At 43.7% G+C, this 21941-nt stretch overlaps 2 protein-coding genes across 5 annotated transcripts in view; one reads left to right on the forward strand and one right to left on the reverse strand.

Moving 5' to 3' along the window:
• The window catches only part of LOC308470558 (uncharacterized protein), a 34545-nt gene that overhangs the window by 8857 nt on the left and 3747 nt on the right, over nucleotides 1-21941 (reverse strand). Inside the window, exons 2-3 of one of the 4 annotated variants that reach the window (XR_013982477.1) lie at nucleotides 21387-21657; nucleotides 19093-19639 (exon numbers count right to left, since the gene is read on the reverse strand). Coding sequence is in view for 1 of the 4 variants with exons in the window: in XM_080993989.1 (XP_080850115.1) it covers nucleotides 21477-21657 (181 nt within the window). In the remaining 3 variants the exon portion in view is untranslated. Of the gene's footprint in view, nucleotides 1-19092; nucleotides 21658-21941 lie in introns of those variants that run through there. The other 3 variants (XR_013982478.1, XR_013982476.1, XM_080993989.1) reach the window with 3 other exon arrangements.
• The window catches only part of LOC308470554 (ankyrin repeat domain-containing protein 40-like), an 82102-nt gene continuing 74526 nt past the window's right edge, over nucleotides 14366-21941 (forward strand). The window contains exon 1 of the mRNA XM_080993986.1: nucleotides 14366-14476. Coding sequence (XP_080850112.1) covers nucleotides 14475-14476 — 2 coding nt within the window. The 5' untranslated portion in view covers nucleotides 14366-14474. The remainder of the gene's footprint in view (nucleotides 14477-21941) is intronic.

Consider the following 21941-nt stretch of genomic DNA (forward strand, 5'->3'; position numbering starts at 1 on the left):
TCCCGACCCCCAGCATTTTAAAACGCTGTTCCGAAGCGGGGCGGGGGGCGGGAACACCTGCCCCAGCCGCCCCACTTCGGAACGCTGTTCCGAAGCGGGGCGGGGGGGCGGGAACACCTGCCCCAGCCGCCCCGCTTCGGAACGCTGCTCCGAAGCCGGGCGGGGGGCGGGAACACCTTCTGAAGGCGGGCGGGGGGCGAAAGTCTTTGTCCCCCCTGCCTGCCTTCCCAGGGGCTTTTAAATCGCCCCGGACAGCGGAGAAGTCCTCCGCTGTCCGGGGCGATTTTAAAATGCCGCCCGCCAGCATTTTAAGATCGCCCGGACAGCGGAGAAGTCCTCCGCTGTCCTGGGGTTTTTTAAAATGCTGGGGGTGGGAAGAAAAGCCCTTGTCCCCCCCCCCCAGCCTTCAGAAGAGGTCCGGGGACAGACTGTCCCCGGACCTGGTCTGAAGGCGGTTTCCCTAGGAACGCATTGATTGATTTTCAATGCATTCCTATGGGAAACCGTGCATCGCAAGACGAAAAACTCGCAAGACGAAGAGACTTGCGGAACGAATTAATTTCGTCTTGCGAGGCACCACTGTAATAATAATAATAATAATAATAATAATAATAATAATAATAATAGAGAGCCAGTGTGGTGTAGTGGTTAAGCGTGGTAGACTCATAATCTGGTGAACCGGGTTCGCATCTCCGCTCCTCCACATGCAGTTTCCAGTTCTGTGAAGTCTCTCAGCCTCACTCACCTCACAGAGTGTTTGTTGTGGGGGAGGAAGGGAAAGGAGAATGTTAGCCGCTTTGAGACTCCTTCGGGTAGTGATAAAGTGGGATATCAAATCCAAACTCCTCTTCTTTTCTTAATAATAGTAAATTTTATTATTTATACCCCGCCCATCTGGGTGGGTTTCTCCAGCCACTCTGGGCAGCTTCCAGCAAAATATAAAAATGCAATAATTTGTCAAATATTAAAAGCTTCTCTAAACAGGGCTGCCTTTAGATGTCTTCTGAAAGTCAGATAGTTCTTTAATTCTTTGACATCTGATGAGAGAGCGTTCGACAGGGCGGGTGCCACTACTGAGAAGGCCCTCTGCTTGGTTCCCTGTAACTTTGCTTCTCGCAGTGAGGGAACCGCCAGAAGGTCCTTGGCGCTGGACCTCAGCGTCCAGGCAGAATGATGGGGGTGGAGATGCTCCTTCAGGTATACTGGGCCGAGGCCATTTAGGGCTTTAAAGGTAAGCAACAACACTTCAAATTATGCCCGGAAACATACTGGGAGCCAGTGTAGGTCTTTCAGGACCAGTGTTATGTGGTCCCGGCGGCCACTCCCAGTCACTAATCTAGCTGCCGCATTCTGGATTATGTGTGGACAACATGATTAAAGTGAAAAGGAGCAGAAATCATTTGAGAGAAAACTGCTGCTTTGTTTTACTAAGGATCAACTACTTTTAAATTGTGTTTAATTGCCATGGAGACGTCACTGTTGCAAATCAATTACTTTGTTCATATGGAGTTGTCTAAGGCTAAAGAGCAGGAAAAAATATCCATGTTTCTCAAGTAGGGCCAGTACTTTCTTCCCCAGCTGTCAAAGTCATAGGAAAAGGCAGCTGAGGAGATGTTTTGAATAAGCAAGCCTATGACCCCATCCGCACTATATTTTTAAAGCACCATGGTGCCACTTTAAATAGCCATGGCTTGCCCCGAAGAATTCTAGGCAGTGTAGTTTGTTAAGGGTATTGAGAGTTGTTAGGAGACCCCTATTACCCTCAAAGAGTTGCAATTTCCAGAGTGGTTTAACAATCCATTTTCACAGGGAACTCTGGGAATTGTAGCTTTGAGAGGGAACCAGGGGTCTCTGAACAACTCTCAGCACCCTTTACAAACCACAGTTCCCAAGATTCTTTGGGGGAAACCATGACTGTTGAAAGCAGAATGATACTGCATTAGATGTGTAGTGCAGAGGGGGCCTATGATGTTAGAGGTGCAAACAGCTATTTCAAGTGTATGCATGTGAGGGCATGGGGAGTGGTAGTACAGACATATGATTATGATTATGATTACCAAAGTACAGCAGAAAGTGCCATATGACATTTACTGCCTCTTCCATTGCTCAAAATTTTGGAGTGGTATTCTCAATCCTAAAAACTTCCATGGATGCAATGATATATTTTGAGGGGTTTGCACTTGTAAAGTGCAAAGAGATATGCCCCGTTCCATCTTACTTATTTGCTTATACAAATTCCAGATGCTATTTTTCATACATGGCAGGGCTGTCTAGCTTACAGAGTGGATCTGCCTCAGAGGGTATTTTTGGTGTCCCTCCCAGACTCCTATAAATTTGACAGTTTAAAAACTGTTCTGCTGAGGTATCTCCCACCATAGTGTTGTAGTGTACCCACTCAGGTGCTTGCAGGGTACAGAACCAACAAAAGTTGGACACCTCTGTGTTGACTTACCTTGCACAGAAGCCTCTCCTCTCTTTGGTGCAGCACCACTGCAAGAAGATCCTAGAGCAGGCATGGCCAAACTTAGCCCTCCAGATGTTTTGGGACTACAACTCCCATCCTCCCCAGCTAACAGGACCAGTGGTCAGGGGTGATGGGAACTGTAGTCCCAAAACATCTGGCGGGCCAAGTTTGGCCATGCCTGTCCTAGAGCATATCTTTGGCTGGCTGCCTTCCTATATCTCCCCTACACACCACAGGGTGTGTCTGCTCACCCACCTGGCTGCTTGTATGGGGCATGTGCTGTCTGTATGTGTGCCTGCATTCGCCATGTCCATCTCTGGCATGCAGCCTTCGGAGGGGTGGCAAACTCTCTATGCAACCCTTGGGCCACAAATAGTGAGCCACCCCACATATACTTGAACATCCCTTCCACTGTTTATACTTGTGAATGGCATTGTTGTGTGAATCAGACTGATTAATCTGTGGAGTAAAAACATTAAAACTACGGTACTTAATTCTTTTTATAGTTTCATGGCTAATGTCACATTTTGTGGCAACAAACTCCATGCTTGCTGCTTTGTCAGTGACTCATGGAAGGCTGAGCAGCTTTAGTTTTCCACTTTGCATGAGCCCTGATTTTCAGAAGTGGCTGGCATCCTTTTCTCAACCCTGGGTATATATGTGTGTGCTTTCACTCTTAAATGTTGGGTCCAGATATATATATTTGAAGCATCTGCTTTGTTTCCTATTCCCTAGCGATACTGTGAAAGCTAGTCATTTTACAAAGTGCCATGGAGATGCATGTAGCTGTCTACATGAGCTGTACGTCATCAAATACGGAGATGAGTTTTGTTCTTTATATGAGTCATCATTCCCTTTCTGACCTACTCTTCTAATTGCTAGTCATTTATTCTTTGGGAATTCATTATCCCCGCCAGTAGCTTTTAACAAACAGGCAGCAGCCTGGAGTGGCAGGTATTTGCCTCTGAGGTACCTGATGTGTGTGACAAATTAAAAGTCGTTTAGAAACCTGACAGTACTTTGCCATGGTTCCACCACCAAAAATGATCCTCCATTCAAGCCTCATGCATTTCACATGTTGTCTTTATTCCAAGGTCAGCCCAGGGCAAGGCCATTTAACCGACTGAGAAAATTCTGATGCTGAGCAATGTTCTAGTTAAATAAGAGGCCTTGGGAAGGGATTCTCTTGAAGTCCCTTGTCTCTGTCCGTCTGCATTTCAGTCTCACTAACTGTGGTATCAGGGCAGTGATTGGACTGTGTGTGCTGAACATTGCCAAAGGTCTACACATCTTCCTTCATAGGTCTATTGCTCCCACATTCCCATGAAGGAGAAGATTCACAATATATGTTTCTTTCAGAGGAAGGAATACCAGAACTCTTAATGTTTTCAATAAACCTTTCTACTGACAAAAGTTACACAGCCGTGGGAATCAGGCGGAGACTGTTACTGCCCTAGGCAAAATCAGAGGTTATCCCCTTGCTTGGATTCATACAACCTCAGTTTCCCATTGCAGTTTTGCTCATGTCTGCCTCAGCTGCTTCTGTGGGTTCTGTAAGGGCTGCAGTCCTAACCCCACTTATGTGGGAGTAAGCTCCATTGAATTCAGTTGGACTTACTTCTGAGTAGACATGGCTAGGATTGCATTGTTAAGGGCACTTCGAGATGAAGGCAATTTAGCAGCACTTTATCATTGCTAATCTGCTTTAAGATGGAAATGGAATAGCAACTTTGCTTCCAAGCTTCTAATATGCTGTGGTCAAGTGGCAGGCTCCCTTTCCCTTGCTTGAAATATCAGAGGTGACGGTGGAGTAGGGTGAGTTATTTTCATTTTAGCCATTATATGTGAGAAAGGATTAAATGCTCCCCACCCCATGAGAAATGGCCAGCTGAACAACCCAGGAAATGGCTAGAGCAATTTAACAAGCTGCAATAGCAGTACGAGAGGACATCTATACCTGAAAAAATTGCACTGCTATTCCACTGAGTTTTGTTTTGTCAGATTTTCTGAACTTGGGGGGGGGGTCCAGAAGCTGAACTGGGAAAACATGAGAGTTGGATGTTTTGTCCCCAATGTTGTTCTTATTTCCCCTAAAAGTAAGTGAATGAAGCCTGGCTATTCCACAGTAAATGCCCAGTGTGGAACCAGGCTAAGAAACAGTCGTTTATTTCACATATCTGTGGTTTGATAAAAGGTGCAGAGGTGTTTGGAAGGTGCTTGTTTCCAAAATCCTGAAGCTTATACTGTACTGAGGTTTATACTGTAAACTGTGATCCTCAGATGAAGTGTGGTATATAAATTTAATAAATACTAATACGTAATAATATTCCTCCTTTTTAAAAAGAGTTTGCTGTGTACACCTTTAAAGCACACTCAAAACACTTTCCCTCAGAGAATTCTGGGTACTATAGTTTGTTAAAAAGTTGCTGGGAAGTGTAACTGTGAGGGGTAGATCTCAGGGCCCAGAATTCTTTGAGGGAAAGAAGATGCTTTGGATGTGCTCTAAAGATATAGTGTGCATACATAGCCTTTTTTTTTTTTTTTGGCTGCGCTATGTGTCCTTCACCAAGTTCCCAGCTGTGTCCTCATAATTCTGTCAACACAAGGACATGGTGATGTAGAGTGATCCATGCAAGAGGTTCCATGTGTTCCATGGCTAAGGTTTTATATACTCCTGTTGCTGTGCCATGATTAACTCTTGGGTGAGAAACCTTGATCATGAAGGAATCCTAACTTCTGATGATATGGGGTAGGAAAAGTGTGCTGTTGTTTTGGGCTTTTTACTGACTCCACCAGGAGTTTTTGAATTTACAATCCCTACTTTGCTGACACAGCATTAGAACAGGGCAGGGGTTACCTTTGAACAGGCATAGGATTTCATCTGAACACGATTCCATTTTTGCCACACCTCCGGCTCCACCCATTGGAGAGGACTGTTTGATGTAGTGTTCAGTTACATGACTGAGAAAATCTGGGTTCAATTCCACCTCAGCCATGAAACAAACTGTGACTCTCTCGGCCTGCCCCACCTTGCAGCAGTCTTGTGAGAATAAAAGTTGGAGACACACCACCCTGAGGAAGGGTGAGGTTAAACTATACCGTAATAAATAACACACCCACCCCTCTGCTCTGGTATTGTGTCACTGCACTCTTCCACTCATGTAACATAGGTAAAGGGTAAAGGGACCCCTGACCATTAGGTCCAGTCGTGGCCGACTCTGGGGTTGCTGCGCTCATCTCACTTTACTGGCCGAGGGAGCCGGCGTACAGCTTTCGGGTCATGTGGCCAGCATGACTAAGCTGCTTCTGGCAAACCAGAGCAGCGCACGGAAACGCCGTTTACCTTCCCGCCGGAGCGGTACCTATTTATCTACTAGCACTTTGACGTGCTTTCGAACTGCTGGGTTGGCAGGAGCAGGGACTGAGCAACGGGAGCTCACCCCGTCGCGGGGTTTCGAACCGCCGACCTTCTGATCACCAAGTCCTAGGCTCTGTGGTTTAACTCACAGCGCCACCGGTGTCCCCCTCATGTAACATATTGCCATGCAAATGTAGTTTCAATATGCAAGCATCTTTTGTGTTCCACTTTCAAAAGGGAATGTAGCAGTGATCCTGTCTCACCCAAGTGAGTAAAGTATGGAAAGACTGTAGCCCTGTACACATTTAAACAGCCATAGTGTCAGGCTGATAAATGCCTTGGTGTGATGCATTTCCAACAACAAATGTACTTGGCAAGATTAATGCCAAGTACAGCATGGCTGTTTTCTGCTGTGGTTGTGCTCTAAGATACACATCAACCAAGATCTGACCTCTCTGTTGACTGCCTGTGCATTGGGTTGTGGGCTTCCTGGTTAATGATTGCAGGTGCCCCTTCCCTCCATTATGCTAAGGTCATGGTTATTCTTCCACTCCCATTCCTTATGCTGCATTCAAAGCACAAGGTGCCTCCAGGGAGAGGTAAAAGGTCAGAGGGCTGGCATGCCTAATTGCTACAGCCAGCAGAATCTGAGATCTGTGTCCTTGCTGTTTATCTTTAATTTCATCAAGGTTGGCTGAACCAACCTCTAGGCACATACCCATGATTCTTAACATTGTTCAAATTAAAGCCTAGGCCAAAAAGAAAAATAAGTCAGAGGCCCCCTTAGTACTCTCCAAGCACAAAAGGAAAGGCAAAGGTTTTCTCAGCCAAGTGAGCTCTGCTTGTGTGATGAACAAACAGACCTTGTTCTTTCATTACACTTGAGAGTAGCCAGTTTGGCTCATTTCATTCAAAGAATCATACAAAAGCTTGATTAGGTATTTCAAGGGTTCATGTTTCCTCAGACTGCAATGTTCTTCTGAAGGGAACACACAAGGTCTCTGACATTAAGCATTCCCACTGCTGTGTTTGTTTACAACATCACAGCCCATGTTCAGTAACTAGTAAAGCCACCTATTGCACGGGATCCAAGTGTCTAAGACGGACCTCCTCCTCTAACAACATCCTCATTGTCATTACCTCCTCTTGACCATAAGATCGCAGGGTGGATTACAGCAATTAACCTGTCCAACAACTACAACTACAGTCAGAGACTACTAGGTAGCTGGGAAAGGGAAATTTTGGTCCGGTCCGACCATGAAGCAGAGTGAAGCATCTGCCATAAGCTCTGGGGCCCCTAAACTAGGATGTTCCTAGATGCAGTGGAAGTTGATATCCTGTCACCAGAGTTGAAGTAAGATTCAGCTGCCAGTTCAGTTGGATTCTGTATGTGGAATGTAAGAGCCCTATCTTGGCCTTTTCCTCAGGCAGCAAAACGACGACCCTGTTGTTTTCACATCCCTTTGTCATGCTCTCCACAGGGAAACCTACTCAGCACCAAACTTTTAGCTGCCAGGTAAAAACCTGCTTATTTTATTTTATTTTTAATAATTTTTTGTTGTTTTTTACACATATTTTCCAACATAACATCCTTTTAAACATCATTTAGAAATTTTTGGCTATCACAGCCTAAGACTTCCTTCAACCTCGACTGATGGTTTTCTAAAGTCTTTCTAATTATGCATTTTGTTACTATAATTATTGCTATAAACTCAAATTTCCAGTACATCTATTCTTAATTCTTTTCACAATAATTTATAAATTACTCCTTACAAAACTTCTTTTAACCCTACAAGCGATGTCAATTGGTAAAAACCTGTTTATTTACCTTAGCTTTTTTGTATATGTTCTGCTGAAGAGAGCACAATTTACCTTAGCTTTTTAAAATGGCTGGCATAACATAGCCTTTCCTCTGCTGCAGCCATACTTAGGTGCCCCATGCCTGCAATTTGCAGTTGGAGGGCAATTCAAATGAGGATGGTGACAAAAGCAAAAGCTAAAGTCCCTTTCCGCACATCATGGTCCTTATGCAGTTTATGCCCTCCCTCATGTACTTTCATCTTCTTTTTCTTTTTTGCATGCCATTTGTTTTTATACCAGCCACATTAGGGCCAAAGGCATTCACATGTCACATTTAATTGGGCCTTGGCTCTTCATATTTTCTCACTGTGTTTTTTTAAGCATCTGGTGTTATGTTATTGTCTTTGGTCTCTTGTTTTTAATTCCAAAATTGGAAGTGGAATATATATATAAATAAATGTGCGGATTCAGGATGTCTTAAGGGAAAGCATATAGGATTTTAAAGACAGGTTGATGCTGGCAAATTTGGCATATCCTTTCCTTTCTCTAAGCAAAAGGTAACAGCAGAACCTCCATGATTCTCGAAATTCCCTTTCAGCCACTTTTGCTGTGTCCCTTTACATTGCTCCATGTCAATACCATTCATGTAAGCAGTATTTGCTTTACTTCAAGATCTGATGGTTTGGATGTTACCCAAGTCATTTGGATAAATGAGGTTGAATTGTATAAGAATCATGGCTGTTTCCAAGCTAAATGTGAGTTTCACATGGCAAAGCATTCTCTCTCTCTCTCTCTCTCTCTCTCTCTCTCTCTCTCTCTCTCTCTCTCTCATGTTTTTGAGCATTGAAAACCCTCATCAAACCTGCCATTATAAATGAGAAGCTTCACAAATGCAAAATTAGAAGGTTACAAAAATATATCCTGGAACGAGGAAGGAGAGAGTTTGGGTGAGTCTGCCTACACAACATACATTTAAAGCTTATTTCTTCCCCCAAAGATTCCTGAGAACTGTAGTTTACGCCTCACAATTTGCAGTACCCTTAACAAACTATATGTCGCAGGAGTCCTTTGAGGAAGCCATGGGCTTTAAATATATGGTGTATACTACTGTCCCAACTGAGTGTGCATAGGACTGCAGCCCTGGGTTTTTGGGTTTTTTGTTGCAAGGTTAGAAGGCCAAAGAAAGACGATAAGCTTGGAATTGGTATAAAGGAAAGACTGCAGGGGATAGAACTCTACCAGCAAAGATAAGAGATGAAACCACAGATATGGGATTAAGCAGCAAATTGATCAAGATTCTGCAGAGGAAAAGAGATGTCTTAGATGGATTTAGCTGGATAGTAGGTGGATTTTTAGCATCCAATTCTGAGTTGTAGGAAATGGGACAGTGGCAAAAGAAAGTACATGATGTGTTTGTTTAGAGCACAGACAGATAAATAGAGAGCTTTCATCTAACATGAGGAGGGGGAGACTTTGAAGACAGCTTAAAATGCTTCACTATTTATCCTAATCACAGGGTGAGTCAGTGATAAATTATGTTTATCCAGTCCTGTATTCAGCTTTCTGTAATATGGTGAAAGAGCAGCTGATAATATAGTCATACAGTGGGAGCAGATTCTTACCCCTCTCTCCAAAAAGGGGCGGGTGGGGAGAATTGAGTCAGCCAAAATCATGTAATTATTATCTGAGGTAAGAAAGAGACATCATTTATTCCCAACCAGTTCTTAATGCAAAGTTATACACTGTGTAGAACTGCCCAGTTTTCTCTTAAGAAGCCCGTGCCAGCCACTGCTGGGCAAGTGAGGGAACAAATACAAAGGGAATAAGGAACTGAAAAAAATGAAGGTTTAGCTTGACTTGAAAAGTTTGCCATGACAAAAAAATGAAGAGAGCTCCTTATCCTTAGGCAGATGAGCTTGAAGATTTCATACAGGTTGACCCTGAATCTGAATTTATACTTAACTAAAGAAAATGCTTATCCAGATGCTAAAGTCCTGAAAGATAAAAAAAAATTAAAAAAAATTCCTTCCAGTAGCACCTTAGAGACCAACTAAGTTTGTTATCGGTATGAGCTTTCATGTACATGCAGAGTGTATCTGAAGAAATGTGCATGCACACGAAAGCTCATACCAATAACAAACTTAGTTGGTCTCTAAGGTGCTACTGGAAGGATTTTTTTATTTTTTATTTTGTTTTGACTACGGCAGACCAACACGGCTAGCTACCTGTATCCTGAAAGATACATAGCTATTCCTAACCGCCCTATGTGTCCATGTTGCAGAGGAAAAGCAGTAGCCATTAAGTCATGGTGTCCAGAAAGAAATAAGAGTAGGATGGTGTTTGAAAGTGGGGGAAGGAAATTGTTTAGTGCACTGTGAATGGTTAAGGCTAAGGCAGGGAATGGACGGCCAGCTTCTGAATTATAATGAAGTTGGAGCCATCTACCAGTAACAGCTTCATTGTTGTGGAACACATGCACTGAGGCATAGCCAGGACGTCCCACACAAAATCCAAAGGAAGAGGTAACATTGGCATGTGGGTTCCCACTCACCCTGTCTCTTCTCCATTTCTGTTGTCTGTTAGTATTTCACAAGACTAATCTAAGACGGCAACCAGAGGAGGGACTTTCCACTGGTGATGCCCTGTTCATGCAATGCCATGTAAAATTGATATCCTTCATGGAAGCCTCCACTTGGATCAAAGAGCTTCTAGGACTGATTACAATTGGGGGGGGGGGGGAGCAATGGCTAAAATGTTTTGATTTGAAAGACAGTTAAATTGATCATTTAATCTACTCCTTGATGGTACCTGATGACTGCTTATTTTTATTTGTTTATTACAAATATTGTGCATGTGTGTTTAAATTCTGTTTTCCCTCTGCGGGGTTATTGGGTTGTTTTTGTTTTTATTTTGTGATTTTATATTGTGATTTTATCCTGTGAACAGCCCTGAGACTTACGGGTTATAGGGAGGTATATAAATTCAATAATAAATAAAATAAATAAATAAGCTACTACTGATGTCAGGGAGTCCACCTTGAGTATGACTGACCCATAACAAATACATACATTTTCTCCCCCCCCCCCCACCTTGTATATTCCCCATCTTGCCCAGCTGAGTCACTCCTTTTGTTTTAACGATTTAGGAGTTTATACTCCAGAATCATTGTCTTCTTGCTCTTCCTTATAAATGCCATGAAGCCCCCTAAGTGGCTTGGGGCAACTTGCTGCCTATCAGCCTACCCTGCCTCACAGGGTTGTTGTGAGGATAAAAGAGTTAAAGTGTGCATGCCACCTTCAGCTCTTTGGACAAAAGGTGGGATATAAGTGCAATACTAAATTAACTAACTGCAATCCTATCTTGCGGGGTCGAAACATCATCTGAAGTCAAACACAATAAGATCAATATTTATTATATTCCTGCAAAATCTTCTCCTAGTAACCTAGCTGTACTTGCTATTAACCATACTTCTTTTACAACTCATTCTACTGTTTGCAGTTGAAAATGTATTAATTCGATTCTGGGTAATCTTTTCTTTCGCACATTAATTCTGTTGCAAAGACCTGCTGTTATTTCTTGTTTAACATTGCAAAAATGAAACTATATCTGCCTTTTGCTATAACTACAACTCTAGTTCAAGTGATTGTTTCTCATCTTGATTGGGTTAATATTAGGCCTGCTGGTTCCCAACTTTTCATCTTCCCCTTATTTCAGCTTTGCTGCTTGTCTGGGCTGCTGTTCTGCTCATGTGTTATCTCTTTTTTTCTTTTCTTATTTTGCTTTACTGGCCCCTTTTTTTCCTTTTTCCATACTTGCTATAAACTCATTTTTACCATTAAGGCCCGTCATGCTCTTGCGCCTTCCTTGATTTCTCCTTGTGTTCCATCTTGTTCTTCATGCTTTGTTTAATCCTATCTTCAGGCTAAGCCTCCAGCTTTCTATTGTCACTATCTTGTTGTCACTGATCCTGTGGGCCTAAAATGGTCTTTTAATAGATATATTGTACAGGTGCAGTATAAATAAAATGTAGCGACAATCATGAAAACAAGTTTTCATTTCTTTAAAAGTGAAACTGTGGCCAGATAACATTTGCCTCACCTTTATTAAAATTGTGTGGCTATATCTGTTGCTAGATTAAACTGCTTTGAGGAGCAGATCCAGGTTACACATACGAAGTTTTCTTACTCCAGGTCAGCTTATTTATCCATCTAGCCCAGTGTTGTCTGTTCTGACTGACAGCAGCATTCTGGGGTCTAAGGTAGGGGCATTTCCCCTCATCTGATGTTTGATTCTTTTAAGTAGAAATGCCAGGGATGAAACAAGATTTTATGCATGCAAAGCGTATATTCTGTCACTGAGTTATAGTCCCTCGCGAATCAATAGACAGGTTGATTATCCAATGCAGTAAGATAAGATAAACTTTAAGTATTGGTAGGAATTGAGGCGCTATTGCAGGCTGTGGAAGACACTTATTCATTCTGCTGTGTTTATTCAACCATGTGAAGAGTGAATCAGTAACAAACTGTACAATCTCGGAAATTCCTTTTGAAAAAGAGACACTTCTGAGCCATTTCAGCAACTGCTTTCTATTTTTCACTAGGAACTAAGGAGACATTGATCTCCATTTTGTGACCATTTATCTGCATTTTATGATCACACAATGCAGTTTGTGAACACATAAAATTCAAGTTCCTAAAATTTCCAGGCAGGTTTTGTTTCACCTTCATGACAGTTCTGAAATAGGTTAGATCCATTGAAGTCTAACAATGGTGGTTTTTTTAAAGGGTTTTGTCATCTTAATTGCTTGCTTGTTATATCTACTTCCGTTCTCATGCCTAAGGGATTTTATACTTCATTACAACCCTTTTTAAAGCAGATATATTTTGTGGTAAAGGTAAAGGACCCCCGACAGTTAAGTACAGTCGTAGACGACTCTGGGGTTGTGGCGCTCATCTCACTTTACAGGTCGAGAGAGCCAGTGTTTGTCTGCAAACAGTTTTTCCAGGTCATGTGGCCAGCATGACTAAGCCGCTTCTGGTGCAATGGAACACTGAAACCAGAGCAGCACACGGAAACGCCATTTACCTTCCCGTTGGAGCGGTACTTATTTATCTACTTGCACTTTTGGTGTGCTTTTGAACTGCTAGGTTGGCAGGAGCTGGGACCAAGCAACAGGAGCTCACCCCATCGCAGGGATTTGAACCTCCAACCTTCTGATCAGCAAGCCCAAGAGGCTCACGGGTTTAGACCACAGCGCCACCCTCAGCCTATGTATTTTGTGGTAGTTTCCATTGAACTGGGAGAAGCCACCATTGAGTTGAATCCATACTGAGTCGTGCTTAACCTTAACAGCTTAAAAATATATTAAAACATCAGCCATCAAAAACTTCCCTAACAGGGCTGCCTTCAGATGTCTTCTAAATGTTATATAGTTGTTTATTTCTTTGACATCTGATGGAGGGCATTCCACAGGGCGGGCGCCACTACTGAGAAGGCCCTCTGCCTGGTTCCCTGTAACTTTGCTTCTCACAGTGAGGGAACTGCCAGAAGGCCTCGGAGCTGGACCTCAGTGTCCGGGCTGAACAATGGGGGTGGAGATGCTCCTTCAGGTATACTGGACTGAGGCCGTTTAGGGCTTTAAAGGTCAGCACCAACACTTTCAATTGTGCCCAGAAACATACTGGGAGCCCGTGTAGGTCTTTCAAGACCAGTGTTATGTGGTCTGTCGCCGCTCCCAGTCACCAGTCTAGCTGCCACATTCTGGATTAGTTGGACTTTCTGGGTCGCCTTCAAAGGTAGCTTCACATAGAGCATGTTTCAGTAGTCCAAGCAGGAGATAACTAGAGCATGCACCACTCTGGTGAGACAGTCCGTGGGCAGATAGGGTCTCAGCCTGCGTACCAGATGGAGCTGGTAGACAGCTGCCCTGGACACAGAATTGACCTGTGCCTCCATGGACAGCTGTGAGTCCAAACTGACTCCCAGGCTGCACATCTGCTCCTTCAGGGGCACAGTTACCCCATTTGGGACCAGGGAGTACCCCACACCTGCCCGCCCCGTCTCCCCAAAGCAGTACTTCTGTCTTGTCAGGATTTAACCTCAACCCAGTAGCCGCCATCCATCCTCCAACTGCCTCCAGGCACTCGCACAGGACCTTCACGGCCTTCACTGGTTCCAATTTGAAAGAGAGGTAGAGCTGGGTATCATCTGCATACTGATGAACACCCAGCCCAAACCTCCTGATTAGATCTCTTGTTATGAAATTCAAGTAATTGCAGGTAGATCCAAGTGGGATATACCCTTGGAATGCTGGCATTGACCAAATGCATCCTTGGAAAAATCAGTGGGCTAACATCTTCACCTATGTATTATTACTGAAGGGTGAGGGAAATGCTGTATAGTCTGAGCACAGGAAGAGAAATCAGATCCTCTCTCCTCTTATCGTTGTTGCTTTCTATAAGTCCTTCGTCTCCTGTATGACTTAGTAGAATAAATCATTAGGGATGTTGACACTTTGCAAGGGTTACTGGGGCTATGGTAATAAGAGATGACATGTGTGCTGATCTTCCCCTACCATGCAATTATTAAAAGCAGGGTGGCTCCGTTGGGACCATGAGCTGACAACCATGTATATGAATGAAGCATGAGGTTGGTTCAAGTTTTGCTAATATCTAGGGAAGAAATAATTCAACACCTGAAGCCTGTGATGAGCATCACCATGACTGATCTCTCAACCTTTCCAGAATGAACACAGGAAGAGCTCTGCTGGATCACACCAAAGATCTAGCTAAGCCAGAATCCTATTGACTGCATTGGACAACCAGATGAGTCCAGTAAACCAACAAGCAAGACATGTAAGTAACAACCCTTCTCTTCCTATTTTCCCTCTTTTCCTGTAATAATTGGTATTTGGAGGCATAAGTTTGCCCTTGAACCTGCAGGTTCCATTTAGCTTTTCAGCTACTAGCTGTTAACCGGCCTGTTCTCCATTCATTTCACTAGTCTCTGTTTGAAGCCATTTAAGCCAGTGACCCTCACAATATCTAGCGGCAGATGATTTTGTCAGCTAATTATGTGTTGTGCAAATATGAATTTCCATTTGCCATCCTAAGTCTATTGCCAGTCAGGTTCACCAAGTGACCCCAAATTCTTCTGTTATGAGAGAGGAAGAAAAATGATCTCTTTTCACTTTCTACACACTGCACACTTTTTTTTACAAACCTCTTATCAGTTATTATTGTTGTTTTATTGATTTATCCCCTGCCTTTTTCCATGACGGACTCAAGGCGGCTTATAGATAAATAGAAACAGCCAAAAATATTTGGGAGGGGGAACAATCATTTAAAAACAATTGAATAGAATTAAAACTATATATAACTATAAAATATCTATTAAAAACACACAGGTAGTTACAATCAAAACTGCACGGCACCAGCCCTTTCTTTAAAAGTGGTCAGTTCCCCAAAGCCTGTTGAAATAAGAAGGACCTGCCAGCAGAAGGACAAGGAGGGAGCCAGTCTAACTTCTCTAGGGAAGGAGTTCCAAAATTTGGGAGCCACCACTGAGAAGGCCCTCTCCTGCTTTGACAGTTGGTATCCTTTTAGGCTAGAATAGGGCTGCTTTCTTAAATCAGGTGGTTTCAACTGGCAGCACACTGGCAATTCAACTCACACCACCAGAGGCATTCATGTAGCACTGGTGGAAAAGAAACAGCACCAGCGACAGCTAGCAGTGCTTATTTGTTACTATTTTTTCCACCAACTGAATGAGCTACTGTAACTGCAGAATACTTAATGCTATGCTGTTTTGTGGCACTTCCAAAAAACAACAACCATACAAATAATCCTGGTGCACTCTGCCCTTGTAGGTAAGCCTAACAACTCCATAAAAGCCATATATTTTCCAAAATTAGTAATCACTTATTGGAGAGGATGATTATAAAGGTCTTTACTGATGGATGAAGAAGTGGCACAGCTACTTTTAGATAAATTGTCCCTTCATTCTGTTGCCAAAAACGTCACTAATATTTTATTATAAAATACCTGGTTTGTGTGGACTCCTGAGATAACATAGTATATTAAGAACTTGACAAATGAAAAGTCTTTCCCATATGCCACAGTTTGTCATTAGTGGTATTAGTAATTATTATCATGGATGGTAACATAAGCACACACTTCATGTAGTCCAACAGTCATAGAGGCATGCTGAAAGCTTGAAAAAGTACTGGTATTAATTAAACTTGGATGACTACGTTATGTACTGCCATTTTCCCTCCACATGATTGACACCTGTGTTCACCAGAAAGACTGTCCAAGGACCACAGCTGATATATTATTACTGAAAAGAATAGCTATCATGATTAATCACATAGATGAATAACAATGATGAAATATCACCAGATAAAATGTGGTTATCATAGCATGTGTGAAATTAAAGTAGTTGACTTGAAGTTAACAATTTATGTACTTCCTTTGGGTGTTCAGTGTTACATTATTATTATTTTTAAAGTACTCTCCCTTTTCTGTAATACAACATTGGCTTTTCTTCCATAAAGAGGTCAAAATGTATTGCTCAGCCCACTTTATACAATGGGAGCAATTGTCAAGGTGTTCACAGTACACTATTGCTCCTGACTGTGAGGTGTTTTGAAAGACCAAAAGATATCTGGGAAACCAGGTAGGAAAGGGTAGCTAATAAACTTCAAGAAAAGAGCTGTGGCTCAGTGTTTAAGACAAAAAAAAAAATGTTTTGCATGCAGAAGGTCACAGGTTCAAGCCCCAGTGAGGAAATAGACATGGCTGAGTCCTTGAGAGCTCCAATATTTATAGTACTACAATCCTCTGGTTTGATATAAGGTGGCTGCGTATTTCCATAGTATGGGAGTTCAGAGATATGAAAATCCGAGTGACAGATCATAGGCTGTCTCTAGTAAGTTCAGTTATATCATACTTATTGCCCACTAGACAAGAAATAGTTGGAATTAACATTTTAAAAGGCCTACATGGGTAGCTCATTGGCTGACCCTGCACCAGTCATTCTCTTTTGGTTCGCTTAATCTGCATCAAAGTGTTGATGTAACAAAATGGTGGAAGAGGAAAGAACCTTATATGCTGCCTTCAGCACCTTGGAGATAGGGTGGTATAAAAATTGGGAAATTTCCAGAATCGTTATATTCATATGCAAATTTAAACAAATGTAATTGATTAAGGCTCAAATCTTAACTCTGCTTAATAGAGAATAAGTGTCATTGAAGACAGTGGGACATATCTGAGTAGAATTGCCCTGCACAATTTCTTTGATTAAGCAACTAAGATAATTGATGATAGCCCTGCTTATTTTCTTCTTTCTTTTCTGTCAAACTTTAGTTCCTAAGATCTTGGGAAGAGGGACCTTTTTTGCTTTAACGTATGGTATAAAACAAGGATAGGGAACCTGTGGCCCTCCAGATGTTGTTGGACTTCAACTCCCATCATCCCATTGGCTGTGCTGGCTGGGGCACATGGGAGTTGGGAGTCTAACTACAGGTTTCCATCCCTGCTATGTAGCAGGCACCTGGATGCCTGGTGACCCACCAGCCCTACTAATTCTGCTATGTGCAGTTCAGCTTGAAGTTTTGTATTTAGGAAGTCCTGATGCTGCTCAGGGACACAACACATGCCTTGCATGCAAAAGGTCCCATATTCAGTGCCCAGCATCTCTAGGTAGGGCTAGGAAAGAGCTGAAACCTTGAACAGTCACTATCAGTCTGTGTGCAAACAATGTTTATTTCAGAAATGTATTTCCCATTTTCTCCTCCTAGAGGAGCCACTCAAAGCAACTTACGAAATATAAAAACAAGCACAAAATAAAAACAAGAATTCAACATTAGAACAAATTACCAACAACAAACAAGACTAAAAGCATCATCAGAGAACACAGGGGCTAGAGCTAAAAGCAAGCAAGCAGGCAAGCAAGATACAGCAGAGTCAAAGGCTTCAAAGGCTGGCAGAGCACAAGAGAAAAAATAAGCTAATTTCTTAAGGCAGGGAATTCAATGTGCAGGGTGCTGCTATAGAGAAAGCCCTTTCATGCATTGCCACCCCACCAACTGTAACTCAGAAAGCAAATGGATGACACAACAGGGCTATGTTCTCTGAATACTGGTTGCTGGAAAATCACAAGCAGGGAGAGCAAGGTTGTGCTAAGGTCCTGCTTGTGGGCTTCCCACAGGCATCTGGTAGCCATTGTGAGAACAGAATGCTGGACTGTATGAGCTTGATCCAGCAGGCCTTTTATAAGTGACACATTCACCTTGGAGCAGACAGTCTTTCAAGTAGCTTGGGCTGAAGCTATTTAGGAATTCAAAGGTAATTACTGAGCCAGGTGGACCAGTGGTCTGACCCAGTATAAGACAGCTTCCTATGTAACACCAGCGTTGGCTTTTTTAATTTACAAAAGGAAACTTTTAAAAGTTGTACAATATATTATATGGTTATCCAAAGGAACTCACAGCTATACATCTCCTTCCTGTCCCCATTTTATCACCACAACAATCTTGTGAGGTTAGGCTGAGATAAAAGGAGGTTCCAACAACCCCACCCCCTGTATTCAAGGATTGTGCGAGGTGGGTTGTGGGGCAACGCAGGCTAGTCTCATCACTACCACACCCAGCAGCCATGCCCCTTCCCTGCCACCCACACATTTGGCATGCATGCACATAGAGATCCTTCATGCAAACATTGTGTGTGCACACATATCACCTGGCATGTGCCCCACAACCCACTTACACTTTCCTTGAACGCATGGCTTCCCACACCCCACCACTACCAACAGCACCATATAAACTCCCCAATAGTGGCTGGCCAAATCCTGTGAGCTCCCTGGCTGGATTAGGCGGCCTTGTCTAATATTTTAACCATTTAAGAATGCTGGCCTCATTTTTATGCTTAGGACATGTTTGCTTGCCTATGTACCCCTTCCAACGGAAGCAGTTTTACAATCCCCCCTCCCTTTTCTTAAAAACATATGGGTGACCACTAGTTTTCACAGGAGCACCACTCGTTTTAGGAGAGTTGTGCTTTAAATATATATTTTTCTTGAATTACTCTGAGGCCAGCTATCCTGGAGGGGGGGCTGTTTGCTCTCTCTGCCTCCTTCCACCACGTGCCCCCAGTTAAGTGCGTCCTTTGACGTTGCTGAAGCAGGTAAGTGAGGCAATGGCTTGCTGCGCTCCAGTCACGGTTATTTTCTTTCACAGTAACCTCCATTAACTTATTCGCCGCCATCCCCCTCCCAAAAAACCCGACTTTGACGTATTCCTCCTGGATACTGAGTGACCAATCAAGCAGTGACAGAGGAGGGAATGTAGCCAATCGGTCATCGTTGCTACCTGTGGGCAATATTTTTAGCTCAAAGGGAATTAAAAGAAGGGCGGCGAGAAGATGAGAAGGGAGAGAAAACAAAAGGAAGTATTTTTGCGCATACAACTGTAACGTTTTTGCGTACGTTTTATTATTAAAAAAACCCAGTAAGTTACGTATTACCGTGAAAAACAAAAGAGAGGCATCTATGCGCATAAAGGCAAAGAAGGTTTCAAATATGGAATCGGACACAAACGCAGAAATCCGGTTGCTTTTCTTCCAGTCTTGTTGGCGACGCTCGCACGATTCATAACCCCCACCCACCACCCCGGCCTCGCCTGGTTTTACGTGCTTTGCCTGGACGCTGCACAGCCCCATAAGTCCCCCATGCAGCACTTCAGGCTGATTTCAGTCATCTTCGTGGAGAAAGAAACCAACGCAGTTCCCTCCCTTCTTGCGAAGATGGCAAAGCTCCACAGGGAAGGGCTGCCTGGCAAACGGCAGATATCCTGCCTGGTTCAGCAAAGCCTCGCCGTCGCTACTACGGAAACCGGACCCCGCAAGTCCCTTCGCTGTTCCTCCCTTTGAGTGGCAGATTCCCGCGCCCAATGACTTTCTCTTCCTTCTCCCAGCTCCAACCAACGCAGTAAGACTGGAAAGATTGCGCTTTGCCTCCGCCTATAGAAAAGGGCAAAATTGCAAAGCGAAGTTTCCCTCCTCACCCACCCCCTCGTTTGCTTTACCTGCAAGGCCTCCCCCTCCGCTTCCTTTCATCTCTCTGCTTTAACTTCTCTTCTCCCGCTTCCTTTGCATTGCTTTTTTCGTCCCTAATAATAATTTTTAAAAACCCAGGGACTACCAGGAGCAGCGCAGACGCATGCGTTTCAGCAGCGGGGTGGGGTGTGCGAGATTGGCACGCAGCCTGGTCACCGGTGAGTGACCAGCTTGGGAACCAATGATAAGAGGAAAGGGGGCGGGGATTAGAATTGGTGGATCTAAGATTACTCAACCGCTGCTCTGTGGTAGGAAGCTTGCCCACCCAATGCCCCCCTCCCGCTTTCACTGTTTATACGTCAAAAAGAGCTAGAGATGAAGGTAACTCCCACCACCACAAATATCCCCGAGTTTTCCTCCTTTTTTGCCATCCCAGATCACCATCATCATCAACAATTAACTAGGCATGCTGGGTGCCTATTACCTTCATCATCATCATCATCTGACACTTTAGAAGTGTTACAATCAAGCGGTATATAAATAAGCAACACTAAATTATTTGCCACGCTGGATACTTATTCCCTTCAACATCATCATCATATGACGGTTTTAAGAGTTGTTACTACAATCAAGCGGTATGTAAATAATGAACACTAATTATTTACCACGCTGGGTACTTAAATCCCATCTTTTAAAATTCCTTCGCAAGATCCAAAGGCCAGAACTTGAATATATCCAACACAATTTTTCCAAAACAACACCAAAACCTTTGTGTTTTTCTATGAGTGTTCGTTGCGGTTGGTGTCTCGCTAGTAAAAATGTATGTCGCTATGACTGACATGGGTGTGTTTAAAGGGAGTGTATTATGCTATAGTGTATGTTATGTGAGGCAGTGCATCGCTGCGCCCATTGAGGAACACTGCACCACCCGCGGGGATCAGTCCATCCAGTTTTAGGGTAGGATGGAAGACAAATTAAAGGAGTGCATTTAGGAGCACTATTTGGGTGAGGATAAAATTGCTGCCTCCCTTTTGGGAACTCAGCCCGTGAAATTCAAACAACTTCCCCGCCACATAGCCCTGCCTTGGGATTTGTTTGTTTGACAGGTTTCTGAGTATGACGATGTGTTAGGAGCTGTGCTGGGTTTTCTTTTTTAACCCAATATAGATAGTAACTATAGCAACTATCGATTCAAATCACACCCTCGCTTTTTGATAAGCCAGGTTGTGGTTTTTTTTTAAAGGCGTTGTGCCTTAGGTTTAGGCTCTTCTCAATTACAGAGGACTATTTAATGGTCTGTATCAGTGGTCAAGGCTAGAGACAGGGGAAAGAACGCAGGTATTCAGAGTACAGTCGCGTTTCTTTGGACCCACGCTGATACTTTTGAAGAATCAGGAATTTTAAAGCAACGCAAAAGCCTGCAAAACCTGCTTTGCCAAAGACAAAAGGTGTCAGCAGCAATCTCCATTTCCATTTGCCTTCATTCCGGGGAGGGGGCACCGGGACCCCCTGACTGGATGTAGAAGCATTGAGTTTGCCTGGGATATATTCTTCGGGAATAATTACGGGCGGAGAAATCCCATCCCTGGTTAAACCAGGTAAGTCTAATGCTAGCATTGCTTTCTATCAAAGGTATGTCAGTGAATTAATTCTCCTCCCAAAAGGGAAGAAGCGCGAGTGCTCCCTGCCCGTGTAGTTAGTGTCGGGTCACCTTAGACAGGAGGAGGCTGAGGAGCTGTTGGCCTTTGATGCCTCGCAATTCTCCCTTTCAGGTTCGGGCACATTTTTCCCCTCGGTGACGTCAAAAATCAAGGAGCATCCTGGGAAACGTAGTTTCGTTCTTCCTGGAAGGGAGGGAGGGGGTGTGATCAAAGGAGAGTGACGTAGACGTTTGACGTAACCGCAAGCCTCGCAGCAGCAGGGGGTGGGGATGAGGGAAGGCGTGAGCGTAGCCGTAGAGAGAGCCCGTTTCCCATTGGCTCCTGAGAGGAAAGAGTGGGGGGGGTAGGGGAGGGGGAGGCACAGAAAGCAAGATGGCGATGAGCAGAATATATCAATACACTAAAGATGTGTGCATAAGAAGGGTGGGAGGGGGACCCGGAGCGGACGTATAGGCAGGGGAGGAGCATCTGCAAAGATGGGGAAGGAGGAGGCGGTGGCAGCAGCAGAGGACGACGCTGTTGGCAGGAGAGTTAAAGGAAAAGCAAACAGCAGAAGAAATGTGGGAAGAGGAGGGAACAGCTGCCAGAGGAGAAAAAGGGAAGCC

This window comes from Podarcis pityusensis (assembly GCF_964106645.2).
Source record: "Podarcis pityusensis genome assembly, chromosome: 2".
NCBI classification, from domain to species: domain Eukaryota; kingdom Metazoa; phylum Chordata; class Lepidosauria; order Squamata; family Lacertidae; genus Podarcis; species Podarcis pityusensis.